General features: G+C 41.2%; 1 protein-coding gene across 1 annotated transcript; it reads right to left on the reverse strand.

The window, feature by feature from the left end:
- Positions 1–1,000: 1,000 nt before the first annotated feature.
- On the reverse strand, positions 1,001–18,166 carry LOC100568118 (cytochrome P450 2C44). The gene is made up of 7 exons (XM_062962502.1): positions 17,424–18,166; positions 14,352–14,514; positions 12,115–12,331; positions 10,348–10,516; positions 5,743–6,003; positions 4,437–4,578; positions 1,001–2,683 (listed from the first exon to the last, which is right to left on the reverse strand). Exons 1-7 carry the CDS (start codon positions 17,589–17,591, stop codon positions 2,496–2,498), a joined length of 1,308 nt encoding a protein of 435 aa, XP_062818572.1. The 5' UTR covers positions 17,592–18,166; the 3' UTR covers positions 1,001–2,495.
- Between the last annotated feature and the right edge of the window lie 163 nt (positions 18,167–18,329).

An 18,329-nucleotide genomic window follows, 5' to 3' on the forward strand; every position in this document is an offset into this window, starting at 1 on the left:
GCTAAAGGGACATAGCCAGAGGTTTTTGGGCCCCAGATGTTCTGTACTATTGGATAAACACAGATGTCTATTCTAAACAATGTAATGAACTATATAAAACACAATAATGGTTCAAGACATAAGTAGTACACAATATGTATATTAGAGCATCATATACATATTACATTCACAGAATCAATGCTCAGTCCTATGGTATATAACCCAAAAGTATCTAACTCAGTATTATAAATCAAACAAAATGATATAAGTCTCTGCAGTCCTAAAAGGATTAGATTGGCTTAAAGGCAAACCGATTCAGAGTCTCTGCAGTTCTGGAATGATTCCTCAGGACTCCACAGGTTTTGGATCAATAGTAAAGCCAAGGAAACAGAGTCAATGCTGATGTAGATCCTGAGTGCGAGCCACACAAAATCCACAGCATCATATTGATACTGCAAACATAATACCTGATGCAGAGCCATCAATAAAGAAATAATAAAACATTTGCCGCATACCAGAAGAAAGGTTACCGAAACTGGGATAAAACCCGGGAACCAGTTGTAAACGGCGTGAACGGATATATTACCACCTACTCAGGATCTATATCGTGTGTTTTATATAGTTCATTACACCCCAGATGTTCTGTGCCTAATAGAGAGGGAATCAGAGAAGCAACAGCTTACATTCCCTATAAGCAGGAATAAAATTGCCTCCTGATGTCCACCAGGATCCTACAGGGATCTCAATGTTTGATGTAATAATTGTATATCTTGCCATGGGGATACAGCCAGAAGTGGCAGTTCTCCAACCCTTAAAACTTGTAGTGGAAGAGTCACAGCATTTTGTGCTTTGTGGAGAAAGGGGGTTAGAAATGCATCTGGCTATGTGCCTGTAACCAGGCATGAAATCATCTGAGGTCCACTAAGATCCTCTAGGCCAGTGTTTCTCAACCCATGGATCCCCACATGTTTTGGCCTTCAACTCCCAAAACTCCTAACAGCTGATAAACTGGCTGGGATTTCTGGGATTTGTAGGCCAAAACACCTGGGGCCTCACAGTTTGAGAACCACTGCTCTGGGCATCTCAACAGATGATGTAATCATTCTGCATCCGGCTACAGGGACACAGCCAAATGTTTCTCTGATTCTTTCCACAAAGCTGAAGCCAATTTATTTTCTGTTGTTCCAAAGATTAGGAAAATGGAGTCATGGATTCAAACTAGGAAAAGAGATTCCACCTAAACATTAGAAAGAACATTATGATAACAAGAATATTATAATAATGATAACAACAACAACAACAGGAAAAACTCGGCCGCTATCAGGACCTCAAGATTGAACTTCAAAGACTCTGGCAGAAACCAATGCAGGTGGTCCCGGTGGAGATGGGCACACTGGGTGCCGTATCAAAAAATCTCAGCCGGCATTTGGAAACAATAGGCATTAACAAAATTACAATCGGCCAACTGCAAAAGGCCACCCTACTGGGATCTGCGCGCATCATCCAAAAATACATCACACTTGGGAAGTGTTCAACTTGTGATTTTTTGACATGAAATCCAGCATATCTATCTTGCTTGCTGTGTCATAATAAAATAACAACAACAACAACTTTATTTTTGTATCCCGCCTCCATCTCCCGAAGGGACTCGGGGCGGCTCACATGAAGACAAACCCGATCAACATGGGTTAAAACACAATCAACAAAATGAAAACATTATAGCTACATAAAACAACATCGACAGCAATTTAGAACCTGAACAGTAATAATTACTGGAAATTCAGAGAGTAGGAATTTGTGTATAGAACTCTGGGTAGGGCTTATTTGATGGTGTCATGCAGTCATAAATATGGTGGAAAAGCAGTATCAATAAAAAAACACCTATAGGACAAGGGACGGTGACAAAGTGCAGTAATTGTTAGTGAGGTGTAATTGGGGCTGAGTATCTAGTGAGACTATTTACTCGAAGGCACACCAGACTATCCACGGTTTTAGGTCTTTACAGAAGGTGAAGGTGGGTGCCAGTCTAATCTCCCGGGGAGAGAGTTCCAGAGCTGAGGCGCCACCACCGAGAAGGCCCTCTCCATGCTTGAGATGGAGGTGGAAGCGAGAGGAGGCCTCCCCAGCAGATCTTAGAGCCCGTGTGGGTTCGTAGGGGAGGATGTGATTGTGAAGATAAGCAGGTCCCAAACTGCTTGACAGTGACATATGCTGTCTTACAGCACACTGTAAGGTTTTTAAACAGAGGCTGGGTGAGACATCTGTTAGGAGTGTTTGGATAATGCATTCTTACATGTTAGAATAGTGTTGGACTGAATGGCCAAGGCGTTTGCTTCTAATTCTATGAATCTTTGATTCTAACCAAAGGTTCTGGCACTTTGGATAATGTCATTAATCTATCAAGCATCTGAAAGAATTAAAGGGCAAGATAGAACCCATACAAGTTAAAGCCAGGGTAAATCTAGAGATCCTGGGAGACAGATTAGATTCTTCTGGTGGTCACAAGAACAGGAAGATCACAACTGGCGTGGGACCATAGAAAGCTTATATTGTGGGGGTATGCGGGTGAGGTTGTGGAAAGCAGGAGCAATGCTGATCTTCTCAGGTGGTTCAGGTGATGTGAGGGTGAACTTCTGGAGAATGGTGGTGAAGAAGAGGAAGAGTATCATGCGGGCCAGTCCCTCACCAAGGCAAGCACGTTTCCCTGCCAAAAAAAGTAAAAACTGTAGAGCCAGGTAGAAATGGATGAAACAGAAAAATTATGGTTGTTTGATCAAAACAGTCTCCTCTCAGTTAAGATCAGAAAATGTCAGGAAGATGCAACCACATAGAGCTGGTCTGGTGGGTTTTATCTTGGAGTACATCCAGTGGTGCATGGAAATACCATGTTTTCAACTATAACCCACCAAAAATACATACCTGGTAGCCAAAAATTGACATCACCTTTGCTTTGAATCCATGATGGGTTGAATCTATGCATCCTAAGCCCATAACTATTTTGGCCCTACTGTTACACAATGTAGATCACAATGTATAATCAATAATGGCTGAAGTTAATTAAACCCTAAAGGCAATAATGCAGTAGAGTCTCACTTATCCAACATTCACTTATCCAACGTTCTGGATTATCCAATGCAATTTGCCTCCTGCCCCGATCCACAGCTGTTCCTCTAGGCAGCAACGATTGAACTTTTCATTTAATTTCTGACAATGTTGCTACTGTATGTTCATTTTATGCCATTCTATCTTTATTTGTGGTAGTAGTCAAAGTTTTTGTAGTCAATATTTTCAATATATTGCAATGTTTTGGTGCTAAATTCATAAATTTAGTAATTACTACATAACGTTACCATGCTTTGGACTACTTTTTCTGTCGATTTATTTTAAAACATGATGTTTTTGGTGCTTAATTTGTAAAATCATAATGTAATTTGACGTTTAATAGGCTTTTCCTTAATCCCTCCTTATTATCCAACATTTTCGCTTATCCAATGTTCTGCCGGCCCGCTTATGTTGGATAAGTGAGACTCTACTATAATAATAATAATAATAATAATAATAATAATAATTATTATTATTATTATTATTATTATTATTATTATTATTATTATTTTATGACACAGAAAACAAGATAGATATGCTGGATTTCATATCACAAAATCACAAGTCGAACACTTCCCAAGTGTCTAGGACTGTGTGATGTATTTTCGGATGATGTGTGCAGATCCCAGTAGGGTGGCCTTTTGCAGTTGGCAGATTGTGATTTTGTCAATGTCTATTGTTTCCAAATGCCGGCTGAGATCTTTTGGCACGGCACCCAATGTGCCCATCACCACTGGGACCACCTGCACTGGTTTCTGCCAGAGTCTTTGAAGTTCAATCTTGAGGTCCTGATAGCGGCTGAGTTTTTCCTGTTGTTTTTCGTCAATGCGACTGTCACCTGGGATGGCAACATCAATGATCCAAACCTTTTTCTTTTCCACAACTGTGATGTCTGGTGTGTTGTGTTCCAGAACTTTGTCAGTCTGGATTCGGAAGTCCCACAGTATCTTTGCGTATTAGGGTGACTTGTGATTTTGTGATATGAAATCCAGCATGGCTATCTTGTTTGCTGTGTCATATAATAAAATAATGATAATAATAATAATAATGATAATAATAATAATAATAATCTTTATTTCTATATCGTCCTATCTCCCAAAAGGGACTCAAGGGGTTAAACAACAAAAGATTGCCAAACATTAATACCTGAAAAACGAACATAATAAAGCACTTAAGAGCTATGTCTTAACTTGGCACAAAAAAGAAATTGACTTTGAAATCAATCAGATTTCCAATTAGGGTGCAGTAGTCAAGACGTTGGCAAATCAAGCCATCTCCCACCCTGGCCTGAAACAACATACTCCACCGTGCCATGTCATTCACACCCACTTCACCACCACTGCTCTAATACGCACCTGTTGAGAAAGGCATAAAAGCCTCCACTTTCTTAAGGCAACCGTTGCTGTCAAGGAATCTCCCAGGGTCAAACTCTTCTGGGTTGGCATGATGATGCTTGTCATAATGCACAGAGTTGAGCAAGGGATAGATATAGGTTCCCTGGGAGAGACGAAGTAAGAGGGGAGCAAATAAGTGACCAACATTTGAGATGAAGAAAAGCCGAAAAGCTGTGAGACCATGCTTCCAAGCTTTTGTGGAAGTGGAGATTCAACACATTAAGATGTATCCATTCTTGCCAAAAAACACTGTGTCAGTTAGCTGTTGAGCACAACTGAGAAATAAAATTCATATACTGTATTAATAGTGTCAAGATTAATCAGTTTGCAAGCAATTTATTTGTCATCATCACAGCTCGAAATCCACAAAGCTTGATGTACATACCCAGAGCTCTGTAAGTACATCTATCTCAGATCCAAAACTATTTATTTATTTATGCTCTTTTGTAACCCGCTCTCATCAGCCACCAAGTAGCAAATTGTTCTAATGTTTCTTAATAACCAAAGGCAAAACTACATGAAAGACAGGAATATTAATTTTTCAAAGGGCCTCCAAGCAGTTCCAGTGCCACTTATTTATTTATTTGCAGTATTTATATTCCGCCCTTCTCACCCCGAAGGGGACTCAGGGCAGATCACAAGGCACATGTACATGGCAAACATTCCATGCCATTAAACATATGACATATAGACAGACACAGAGGCAATTTAACATTTTCCAGCTTCCGGCTTCATGAGGGTATGCTCGATTCCAGCCACAGGGGGATCTGCTGCTTCATCGTCCACTTGTGATACCGAGTCCCTTGATGGAGTTCTTCCTCATTCCTTTCTGCACAGTGCTGGAAGTTTTTATAGTGTTGTAAATTAGTTAAATTAGCCTGCCCACATAGAACGGTACCTAAATTTTCTACTCAACAGATGCAACTGTCTTTCAAGCTGTTTAGGTCAACAGCAAACTAGGCTATTAAATGGTTGGGAGCTCATTCCGACACAGGGTTTGATCTCATGACCTCTCGTTCAGTAGTGATTTATTGCAGCTGGCTACCAACCAGTTGCTCCACAAGGCCTCCAAAGTCTTCCAGCAAATGAATAAATATGGATAAACTTTCAAAGAAGAGGGGAAAGAAAGCAAAGGGTACAGTGGTCATAAGGAAAAGTACTAGTGGAAGAGGAGGTTGAGAAAACCATCAGACTGTGGAAGGCCAGATTATTAGATTTGAAAGTACATACAGAGAGGAAGGTGAAAAGGGCTGGATCCTTTAGCCACCATTCCTGGTGGGACTCTTTCTCGGAATCTTACCTTAGGGATCACATAACCTCTGAAGTGGGTGTCTTGAGTTACAAAGTGTGGCAGATTCATGGGCACCACATCAGCCAACCTCTGAATCTCATTCAATACAGCCGTAGTATATGGCATTTGATTCCTGTCCTTGACCGTTGGCATCCGCCCTTGCCCCACCACACGATCGATTTCCTTGTGGACTTTTTCTTGAGAAGGTGAGAAAGCAATTTGGATGCCAAAATCAGGTTACCATATTTTCAGTTATTTCTTGACATTTTTATTCAGAACCAAAGTAGAATAAACTACAGGCTTTTAACATGTTTTAAGTTTTGTATATTGTTTTTAATTGTTTAATGCCTCTATGTTTTATTTTATTGTATTGTTGTTTATTGGCATTGAATGTTGCCAGATTTGTAAGCCGCCTTGAGTCCAATCGGGTGAGAAAGGCAGGATAGAAATGACATAAATAAATAAATAAAATAAAATATTTGGGGGTGTGAGCCCCTTATTCAGACCAAAATGTGCACACTGAGAAATTTATGAATGTGTACAATATGTTAAGTTTAGAGAAACAAATGATTATAGCATTTAATATTTAGACTAATGAAAATTTGAATAGCTGCTTCATGATTATCTTTGTGAATGTTGTGGATTTTGACTGACTCATATCGCTGTTTTGGAAACCTGACAACCAAGGCACCAGTCAATGTACAATCACCCTCTTCACCCATCTTCTCTTGCATTCTGGAAACACCTTCCACAAAAATAAAGCACTCAGAATATCAAAATCCCTCATCAGTCTGATCTTGACTTCCAAGGTCCCTCAAACAGAGCTGATAGAGGTCCTTACCTTGAACGTGGGGGTACTTCAGCAGGAAGAGAAAACCATATATCAGGGTGATACTGCTTGTGTCAATCCCAGCAATAAGTAAATTCCTTATGGAATAAGGTCAAATTCTTGATGGAAAATTCTGAATTTGGGTTGTGCTTTTCCTACCAAGAATCAAGGTGAAATGGGAACTGTCAGGCTTCACGTTCATTTCTGGTGCTTCTCCTAGTCCTGGTTAAGGGTTTTATCACACAAGACAGAAAATGCCTAAAGATGACATATTTTGTCAGACCTGGATAAGTGAAACTGTAGGTACTTGTGCCATAGACACAGGGATCATACTGTATTATAGGGATTCTAAAAAAAAAACTATATAAAAATCTGTTCCATACAAGGTGACAACTGTGTATTTTGAAGTGTAAGGATCCAAACCACTGCAGAGTCTACAAAGGACCAGAAGCAGACCCCCCAAAATTGCGGAGATAACCTTCCAAGGTCTCTGGTTAACTAATGTGGCCCCAATATTTGACCTTGCTAGACCTTGTCCAGAAGATACTGCAACATATAGATAATAAAAACAAACACCACCACTCATAAATCTTATAAAGGAACTCAACAAGAAGCCATCTTCAGTGAAGAATTCATCTGAGGCATCTCTCTTTCACTCAGTAAACACCAAATGCAAAGCCCAAAGACATATAAATAGTACATATATACAAAGCTTGGGAATGAAGACCCCAGCCAACTGAGGATTCATGAAATTGTACTCCTTAAAATGTAACCTTTCCAAGTTGTAGTTAATTTGCACTAAGGTACATCTACACTGTAGAATGGATGCAGTTTGACAGTACTATAACTGTACTGTCGAAGGCTTTCATGGCCAGAATCACTGGGTTGCTGTGAGTCTTTCGGGCTGTATGGCCATGTTTCAGAAGATTTCTGTCCTGATGTCTCACCTGCATCTATGGCAGGCATCCTCAGAGATTGTGAGGTATGAGGCATCCTCAGAGGTTGTGAGGTTATCTCACAATCTTTGAGGATGCCTGCCACAGATGCGGGCGAAACGTCAGTAAAGCTTCTGGAACATGGCCATACAGCCTGAAAGACTCACAGCAACCCAGTACTTTAACTGTCATGGCTCAATGCTACAGAATCATCATTGAGCCATGGCAGTTAAAGTAGTATCATTTATGAGTTTAAACCAGGGGTCCCCAAACTAAGGCCCGGGGGCCGGATGTGGCCCTCCAAGGTCATTTACCTGGCCCCCGCCCTCAGTTTTATAATATAATATTTTATATCATTTTAAATAATATAATATATTGTATATACATATAATATTGATAATAATATTATAATGTTATACAATATAATACTTATAATACCATATAATAATATTAATTATATGATATATATTACATATAATATTACAGTATAGTGGTATAGTTCAATATAGTAATATATAATGCTAATATTGTGCTATGCTAATAATATAATATATTGCATGTACATACAGCTGCTCTGAGTCCCCTTTGGGGTGAGAAGGGCGGGCTATAAATGTAATAAATAAATGTAGTAAATGAATAAATAAATAATTTTAGACTTAGGCGCGCCCAAATCTGAAATGACTTGAAGGCACACAACAACAACAATCCTAATTAACTTGACTATCTCATTGGCCAGAAGCAGGCCCACACTTTCCAATGAAATCCTGATAGGTTTATGTTGGTTACAATACAATTGTTTTCATTTTTAAATATTGTATTGTTCTTTCATTGTTGTTGTTGTTTTGCACTACAAATAAGACATGTGCAGTGTGCATAGGAATTTTTTGGGTTTTTTCTCTTCCAAATGATAATTCGGCCCTTCCACAGTCTGAAGGATTGTGGACCGGCCCTCTGCTTTAAAAGTTTGAGGACCCCTGGTTTAAACCATAGGACTGGAGTGGGGCGGGGGAGAGGCAAACCAGGATGAGCGTTCAGGTTGGGTCACCTCCCCTTATTTTGCTTCGAGCTGTCAGATAAGGAGTTATGGGAGTGTCTTTATCAGAGATGGCGAAAGACCTTATAAATTACAACTCCGACCACTGGCGGCAGGGGAACTAGTGAGAGTGGTAGCTTCTTTGGGACACCCAAAACCCTTTGGGGGATCATATGCAGCCCACGGGCTGTCTGTTGTGCAGTTATGCTCTATAGTAGCTTTCAGTGGGTGAAATTTATTTTCACAGGGTTTGCTATCATCCATGGTTTTCTGTTCCCATTGAATGCTCAGAAACATATCCCCTGTGGATACAGGGGTCATACTTTTTATGGTTGTGACGTCTCAGTGCTTGGCAGTCTCTAATCCAGTGGTTCTCAACCTGTGGGTCCCCAGATGTTTTGGCCTTCAACTCCCAGAAATCCTAACAGCTGGTAAACTGGCTGGGATTTCTGGGAGTTGTAAGCCAAAACACCTGGGGACCCACAGGTTGAGAACCACTGCTCTAATCTATCTTGGAAAGAGTATGTGCATGCTTCCCTCATTATTAGCTATATCCTTTGTAACTGTGGTTGGTGCTTACAGCAACATATATACTGATATTATCACCAAGAGCTACCCCAAGGGCTAGCCTCTAGACCTGGGGGTCAGGACCCCCGCGGGGGGGGGGGGAGATTTCAAGGAGGGTTTCAGAGGGGTCACCAAATACCATAAGAAAACACATATTTCTGATGGTGTTAGGAACCCCTTTGGCAGAGAAGGCCAAAGATCTCTCTACCTGTCCTTCTCTTTCTTTTTGGAAACAGACAGGAAATCCTGTTGATATGGGTGAACTATAACTCCCAACCTCTGAGGACAGTCCCCTCAAAACCCCCAAAGGATTTAACATTTGACATGTTGGGTATGTGTGGCAAGTTTACTAGTTCCATCACCAGTTTGGTACAGAATGTTCTCTGAGCGTTGGTAAACTACAACTCCCAGAATTCAAAAACAGCCTCCCCCCAACCCCACCAGTATTCAGTGTTGGCCATGTAGGTAGTGTGCCAACTTTGGTGCAGATCCTTTGTGGGCTGTGTTTAGGGTGCTCTTTGATTGTAGGTGAACGATAAATCCCAGCCACTACAACTCCCAAATGTCAAGGTATATTTTCCGCAAACTCCACTAGTGCACATTTGAGCATATTGAGTATTCGTGTTAAGTTTGGTCCAGATCCATCATTGTTTGAAGTCCACAGTGCTCTCTGGGTGTAAGTGAACTACAACTCCAAAACTCAACGCCCACAAAACCCTTCCGGTATTTTTTGTTGGTCATGGGAGTTCTGTGTGGGAAGATCGGCCCAATTCTATTGTGGCTGGGGTTCAAAGGGCTCTTTGATTGTAGGTGAACTATAAATCCCAGCAACTATAATTCCCAAATGACAAAATCCCCCCTCCAACCCCACCAGTATTCAAATTTGGGTGTATCGGGTATCTGTGCCAAATTTGGTCCCATGAATGCAAATACATCCCGCATATCAGATATTTACATTACGATTCATAACAGAAAAGTTACAGTTGTGAAGTAGCAATGAAAATAATGTTATGGTTGGGGGTCACCACAACATGAGGAACTGTATTAATGGGTCGTGGCATTAAAAAGGTTGAGAATCACTGCTCTTGATCTCAGCTTTCAGATCTAAAATCTCAAAGCTGGGTTTGTCCCAACCTGAAAACCCTTGAATGAAGAAGGGTTTCAAAAGCATGCATGCCAGATCCCTAAGATCATGAATTGATAGAATGAGTCATTACCTGTTCCATCTTCACTAAGAAACACTCAATGTAATTCTGAGGATCAGAAGCATCAAAGGAGGCCAGCTGAGTCTCGATCCTCTCCTTAATGATGTCCACAATCTTTAAGCCAATCTTTGCCATCTTGCGGTGCATCCCGGGGATCTTATCCATAATTTCTGGGAAGAGGCTGTACAACTAGGTTTTGCAGCAGGGCGAGAGATTGGGTGGGGTCATAAGAAGCCATTAGACTTGCTTTATACCGTATCCCCTGTTACCACGGATTTCTCAAAGGGACAGGTTCCCTGGCTCAAATTTATTGGAAGCTGTGCCCCTTGACCTCTACAACAGTGTACTTTGCACATGCTCACAGGCAGTTAACATACCACACATTTCATATCTATTCTAGCACACTAAATACAAGTTACGGAGTTACCTGCATCCTAGGAACAACTATAGTCAACAATACTCATGTCTTTCTAATTTTGTTGTGAGGCCAGGGTCGAACAGCGTAGAGAAAAATGGAGTGTGTTCTTGTTACCTTTGCCATGGTATTGGGGGAGTTGTTAAACATTAGCCATCAGGTTTCTCAGCCTGAAGAATTGCGCGTCGCTGTATTCAAAGCGTTTCCCAAACAAGATGGAGGAGATAATATTGGCAACAGCCCAATTGAGAAGCAACATTGGGTTAAAAGGGTTTCCTGGTAGAAAAAGAGGTTGCAAGGGGAAAGATCATAGGACACAGAATGTGTATCTGTACTGTAGATATTTACATCAGATTTAGCCGCTTTGAGTCTCCTTCAGGACGGAAATAAATAAATAAATAAATAAATAAATAAATAAATAAATGGTGTGTGTGTGTGTGTGTGTGTGTGTGTGTGTGTATCTTGTTTGCTGTGTTTTTGTGTCGATGATGATGATGATGATGATGATGATGATGATGATGATAATGAACTTGTCAAGCTACTCTGGGATTCCGAATTCAAACAGACAGGGTTTTGTAGCACAATACTCTTGACCTCACGATCGTGTTAAAAAACAAAATATGGATTGTCGATGTTGGAATCCCAGGTGACAGCAGGATTGAAGAGAAACAACTGGAAAAGCTGACACAATATGAGGATATAAAGATCAAATTACAAAGACTCTGGCACACATCAGTCCAGGTGGTCCCAGTGGTGATCGGCACACTGGGTGCAATGCCTAAAGACCCTTGCCTGCACTTAAACACAAATGCCGCTGACCAAATTACCACTTGCCAGCTGCAGAAGGCCACCTTGCTGGGATCTGCACCCATTATTTGCCGATACATCACACAGTCCTAGAAAACTTGGGAAGTGTCCGACATGTGATCCAATACAACAGCCAGCAGAGTGTCTGCTGTGGACTCATCTTGTTGCGTTTCAAATAATAATAATAATAATTTATATCCATTTGAAACAGCAGTTTCCACTAAACATTCCTGATACTTTTCTCGTGTTGCTTCCTCGGTACCACTTTTATTTAGAATTGCTATCTTTCGTTCATTTACTTCTTATGGAAAATACTTCCAAATGATACCATTACAAAATCATGATATTCCAGAGTCTTGCAAAACTTCAGTTCCCATGATTTCTTAGCACTGAGCCACAGCAGTTAAAGTGATGTAAATTGCATTCATTCCATAGTATATACCTAGAGCAATGTCTGGGGAGATAGCTGATGGTAGTCTTTGCCCAACCTGGAAGCTAAATAACTGCTATGCTAGCTTGCTTTGCTTAAGACGTGGTATAACTTGAATAATGGTGACTAATGTATGTTGGATGCTACAGGTTGGGTTCTATGAAGCCACAGGGCAGAAAAAGTTGAAGGCCTACCTTCAGTTTTGTTGAACTCCTCCACTAGACACAAAGTTTCCACCTGGATTTTCTCCTCCATGCGTCCCTTCCCCATGCCAAAGTTCCTCAAAGTGGTAACAGTGAACCGGCGGAGTTGTTTCCATCGTTCCCCATTGGAAAACACAATCCCTGGACAAAAGAAGATAGAAGGTCCTTGAAGGGTCTCTAACAAAAGAGGAAAGGAATCCAAAGGGTTCACTACATTGTTTGCTGGTTTGAGAACTACTCCGTCCCTGAAGCAGGTTGTTTCCAGGTGCAATTCAAGGTGCTGGCTTTAGTTTACAAAGCCCTAATCGGTTCGGGCCCAGCCTACTTGACGGACCATATCTCCTCCTACCAATCCACTTGAGCCCTGAGATCATCAGGAGAGGCCCTTCTTTCAGTCCCACGATCATCACAGGTGTGTTTGGTGGGAACAAGAGAGGGGCTTTTCGGTGGTGACCCCACGGCTCTGGAACTCCTTTCCTAGAGAGGTACAATTGGCCCCCTCCTTACTGGCCTTTTGTTCACAAATTAAAACTTTTCTGTGGAGCCAGGACTTCCCAGACAAATAATAATAATAATAATAATAATAATAATAATAATAATAATAATAACTCTAATAACACTAATAACTCAGCTGCTATCAGGACTGAACTTCAAAGACTCTGGCAGAAAACAGTACAGGTGGTCCCGGTGGTGATGGGCACACTGGGTGCTGTACCAAAAGATCTCAGCCGGCATTTGGAAACAATAGACATTGACAAAATTACGATCTGCCAACTGCAAAAGGCCACCCTACTGGGATCTGCGCGCATCATCCAAAAATACATCACACAGTCCTAGACACTTGGGAAGTATTCAACCTGTGATTTTGTGATACGAAATCCAGCATATAGATCTCGTTTGCTGTGTCATACTATGTTGTTGTATCAATAATAATAATAATAATAATAATAATAATAAAAATAATAAAAATAATAAAAACCTGATTTATATACCGCCCTATCTCCTCAGGGGACTCGGGGCAGTTTCCAACATGATAAAAACAACACAATACAGTACAATACACATAATAAAAACAGAAACATGCAACAATTTAAAAACAATGCAAGTAATAAACATAAATGCACAACATACAATCCAACAATGAAAAATAAAACTAGTAACAATACTCCATTTACGGGCCACTTATAGTGACCCAGAGTTCAACGTTGGAATGGCCAACTATAAATTGCTATTCAAGTCTTGTGCTATTCAAGTCAAGTCAAATGATAATAGGCACTGCCAGATAACCGCTGGTAAAACTTCATCATTGCATTGCATACTTTGTTGGCCCTGTCAACTGTGATATGACCTTGAAATTGATGTCTTATGAGCTGTATAATTTTAGCTTTACAAATAACCTTGGTGGCCGGAGGTTAGGGAAACTTTTAATGGTACCTGCTGTATTAACTGTTTTATATGGTGCATTTAAATTGGGTTATTTTTAAATGAGTATATGATGTTTTGGTTGATTATGTATTCTGTGTGCCATATTCTGTGTTTAAACTTTGTACACCACTTTGAATCCCACCCATGGGAGAAAAGTGGAATAGCAAGGAATCACTAATAATAATAATTAATAATAATAATGAATTAATAATAATAATAATAAAAATCATCATCATCATCATCATATAAGCAGAATTTGGGGGAGGGGGGACCAGTTTTCCTGTGCATATTATCTCTTCAATACCTATAATTTCAAAGCATCAAAGTAGGTTACAAGTTGTGAGCACAATTTACACCAGCAGTTCTTAAAGAGTGCTTTGCAGAGCCCTTGGGGCCCGGGGAAGCCTACTGAGGGGCTCCGCACTTCCCTCCTTCTCCTTCCTCCCCCTCCCCCTCCAAGCATGCACGGTTGGGGAGCGGTACCGGAGCAGTACCTATAGCTCTACTCACATTTGCATGTTTTCAAACTGCTAGGTTAGCCGAAGCTGGGGCTAACAGCAGGAGCTCACCTCACTCCCTAGATTCGAACTGCCAACTTTTCGGTCAGCAAGTTCAGCAGCTCAGCGGTTTAACCCACTGTACCACCGGGGATCCTTAGAGAAAGTGGGACGGCAGAGGATTAATTGAGATCCTTCTTTCCAAATTGGGACAGTTGGAGGGTATGGTATGTTCTCACCATGCTCTTTGAGAAACCTGGATAAGACCGGGACTTGCCCACGTCCAGCAAATGCTTCTGCGTGCTCCACCAAGGCCTCCTTCACAGCTTCATAACCACACAAAACCACAATCTTCTGCAGTCCCAGGTACACAGTGAACACTGGCCCATAAACCTTGCTAACCTGCCAAGAGAAAGACAGAGGTCTCCTATGGGATACTTCAAGCTCAGAAGAAGACACCTGCCCCAAAAGTCATTTGGAGATAAGGAGAACTAAATTCAGAAGTAAAATGGCCTAGCTCACATTGTTCATGCAAACTGACTACTATCATTCACATATTTATATGTTTGTGTGGTGAACAAGGCAGTTGTGAATGTGGTTGTGCTTTTGACAGATTGTGTATGTGAGTCACAGCCTGATGGTGTCACGCCCGTGGCAACGGAGCACCAAGAACCGGACACGGAGGCCAATATCTATCTAATATCTTTATTAAAGAAATATGTAAGAATAATAAAAACAAGTAGAAAATATAGTCCAGCAACAGTCCTTTCAGGAAAGGTCAAATTTAGTACAGAAATGTAAAGTCCAATATTTTATATTAGAGTTCAAAGTTGAATCCAAGAAACCGAAACACACACTATTGCCAGGCAATAGTGTGGGGAAGCGTCCAGGGTCTTTCAAGGTCCAAGGTAAAAACCACAACAAGGTCGAGAATAAAACTTGATTCTTGAAGCAAGATCCGTGGCTAGGAACAAGGCAAGGCAATTCTTGAATACTTGGATAGGCAAAGCAAGGTAACTGGGTTTGTGGACTTTGCGAAGTCCACACTAGGCTGGAAACATGAAATCACTCCTCAAGCTGCTCCGTTGACTCCGCACGGAACCTACCGTGCCAGGCACCTATATCGTTTTCCTGCCAAGCAGGTGTCCAGCGTTCTCTTTCCCTAGAGAACAGGAAACGAAACCCAGCTTTCTCCAGATGTGAGACTCCCTAGATTTTCCCAGGGGAAGCATGGCTAATCAGTGTCTTGTTTAGCTGCAATTCTCAAACTCCTGCGAACCTGTTCCTTCACTCCCCTGTCTGCAGCATAGGACTGTCTCCTAGCAAAAGAGGGTGAGAGCTGCTCAAGGTCTGTTTTAATGGGTTCTTGGGCAAAAACATCAACATCAGGCATCTGGAAAGATTCCGGCTCTTGCTGAGCCGGCGAAAACCCCATGTTTTCGTCTTCATTAGCCACGATGGCACTGGGAGCAGGACTACAAGGCCCATGAGGCATCACAGATGGTTACTACTATGGTTGATGACCCATTCTTCAGAATGTGTTGTCGAAGGCTTTCATGGCCGGAATCACGGGGTTGTTGTGTGTTTTCTGGGCTGTATGGCCATGTTCCAGAAGCATTCTCTCATGACGTTTCACCCACATCTACGACAGGCATCCTCAGAGGTTGTGAGGTATATACCTCACATTTCATTTTTTCTTCCTGAGTATTACATTGTTCTTCCTCCAAGTACAAGGATGGCACTATATAAATATATAATATTGTAGGTCCTTGATCTCCACTAGGATTTGGGTGGATACTAACACCCATGAGTGCTCAAATCCCATTATACACAATAGCATATAAAATGGCACATTTTTTAAAAAAATGGCAAACAACTCAAATGAGTGTTGGTGTTCTGTAAAATATGCTTATACATCTGTGTAGACTTCCGCATGAAGCAAAATCAAGGTTTGTTTCTGGAATATTTTCCTAAATATTTTCAAAACGTGGCTGGTTGAATCTGTGGGTGCGGAACCTGTAGAGAAGGAAGGCCAACTATAATAATGATAAGAAGAAAAGTCAATGATAGGTTCACTTTATGTTCACCATAAATTGGAAATGACGTGAAGGCTCATGCCAATAATGATATGGTGTGAGATAGGTGTCTGGGCTCCTTGGGTGTATGTAGTGAACCTTTAGGCCTGGAATGAAGCCTGGGTAACAGTGAGTGAGGCAAGCCTCCATTTTGTTGAGGAATGCCAGGCAGCCATCTTGAGTATGGTTAGAAAGGGGGAGGAGCTTAAGAGAGAGACTCCTAGGATTGGCCAACCAGAGCAGATGGGAGGAGCCAAGTCTTAGAGTGCAGAGGGAAAAAAGAGCTCCAAGCAGTTCTGTTTTGGGGTTTGAAGAGAGCAGTTCAGTTTAGGGGCTTGGAGAGGAAAGAGCAGTTTGGAGTGTGTGTGAGAGAGAGAACTGAAAAACTGTGAAACTGACAGGCTAGGTCAGGCAGTTTGGATTTCTTGAGGGGAAGATAACTCAAGGGATTGACTCTCACTACTGGGCTGGTTAATAGAAGGACTCTAGGTTAGAGTTAATTAACAACCCAGGGGAACTCGTGACTATTCTCAGCAAACAGAGCAAAGGTTTTTGCGAGCAATAGATAGATTGGTTGGTTGAAACTGTTTGAAACTAAGTGAAGTAATCTGAAACATACAACTAAGTTAAGCTAAAGAACGTCTGTTACTGACTACGCTTATGAACCTCTCTGAAGTTTTTAAGAAAATAAATTTTTATTCTATTTTCAATTTTCAAAAGCATCCACAGTGTATATTTCCATCGAGAAGCCTTTATAAAAGTTCCAGCAATACAACAATAAAATACCCCAGAAAAGCCTCATAGTGGACATCAGTTTGGGAGCCTGGGGTAGAAACAGTGTGGGCAGGGAATGGGAGAAGGTTGCCTCAGACACATTTAATAACAAAAATCCTAAAGACATTTTAGGTTGGTGGCAGCTACCATTTTAAAAGAAAATCTAAAATCAAACGGTATATCCTCGCCTCTCACATATGTGTGCCTGCGTGAGAGTGTGTAGAGTGGAGAGGTGTCCGATATATTTGGTGTCAGTGCCTTTTTTATAATTGGTGGCAGAGGTGGGATTTAAAAAGATTCCCCCATTCCTGAAGGACTAGCCTCTCCTCTCAGCTCTGCTCAGTCATTCTTTTATAGTGTGCTTTCACCTGCCCTCTTCCCTTTAGTCTCAAAGAAGAATTGGCTTTAGTCCACCAGTATCTCTTAATCCAAGAGGAGAAAGATGGGAGAATCAAGACCTACCTTGATCAGGGACTTCAACAGATCATCTTGGTCCAGTTGTAGAAAATTCCCCAGGATAGGAAGTGGGGTGGGCCCAAGGGGCAGGATAGTTGTTTCTCTTCTGCTCTTCCATGACAAGAGAAGGATGCAACCAACACAGAGAAACACCAGGAGAAATATAGTGACCATGGTAATGTTTGGAGGGTTACCTTTTCAGCAACAGATCTACCTTGACATTTGAAAAGATTGCAAGGCTAACATCTGGATTTATAATCCCAGGTCTGAACTCCTTTTTGCATGGGTTATTCCTGTAACTTCTTTTGGGAGATGTCTGCTGCTGGTTCTTCTCCTTTCAAAACCAAATGAAGGCTTCTGATTATCTGGTCAATATAAAGAAAGATTTGTCCCTGACCTTTGTGAGTTAAATATAATCTTATAGAGTCCCTTTTGAAAAACAAAGCATATCCTATTACAACTAATGCCTAGTGTAACTAAGGCAGGGCACGTTGTAAAGGGGAGTGTAGAGAACATGGTCTTATACCCATCAACATTTAACCAGGACCCATAAGATTAAGCAACATCAGATTGTGGTCCAGATGACAAACATTATAAATGAGAAGAAACTGATAGGAGAGACTGCTTTTCTCTACTCTCTGCGAGGTTCCCTGAGTGCCAACTACTTTTGAATTTTGAAATCATTTTGTAGTGATGGAAGAAAGTTGAGGACAAGCATGAAAAGTGAGAGTGTGGAAGAGAAACAGACATTTTAAAATCAATTGGGAAAATAAAGTGGCAGAATAAACGAGGAACATCCCTGTAAAATTAAAACAGTTTGGGGGGGATGGGAAGAATTATGAGGGAAGGAGGGAAGCTACAGCAACTTATAGTAGTGTCAAAGGCGCATTTTCTCCTAATGTTTCACCTACA

The sequence above is a fragment of the Anolis carolinensis genome, unplaced genomic scaffold (assembly GCF_035594765.1).
Source record: "Anolis carolinensis isolate JA03-04 unplaced genomic scaffold, rAnoCar3.1.pri scaffold_10, whole genome shotgun sequence".
NCBI lineage: Eukaryota > Metazoa > Chordata > Lepidosauria > Squamata > Dactyloidae > Anolis > Anolis carolinensis.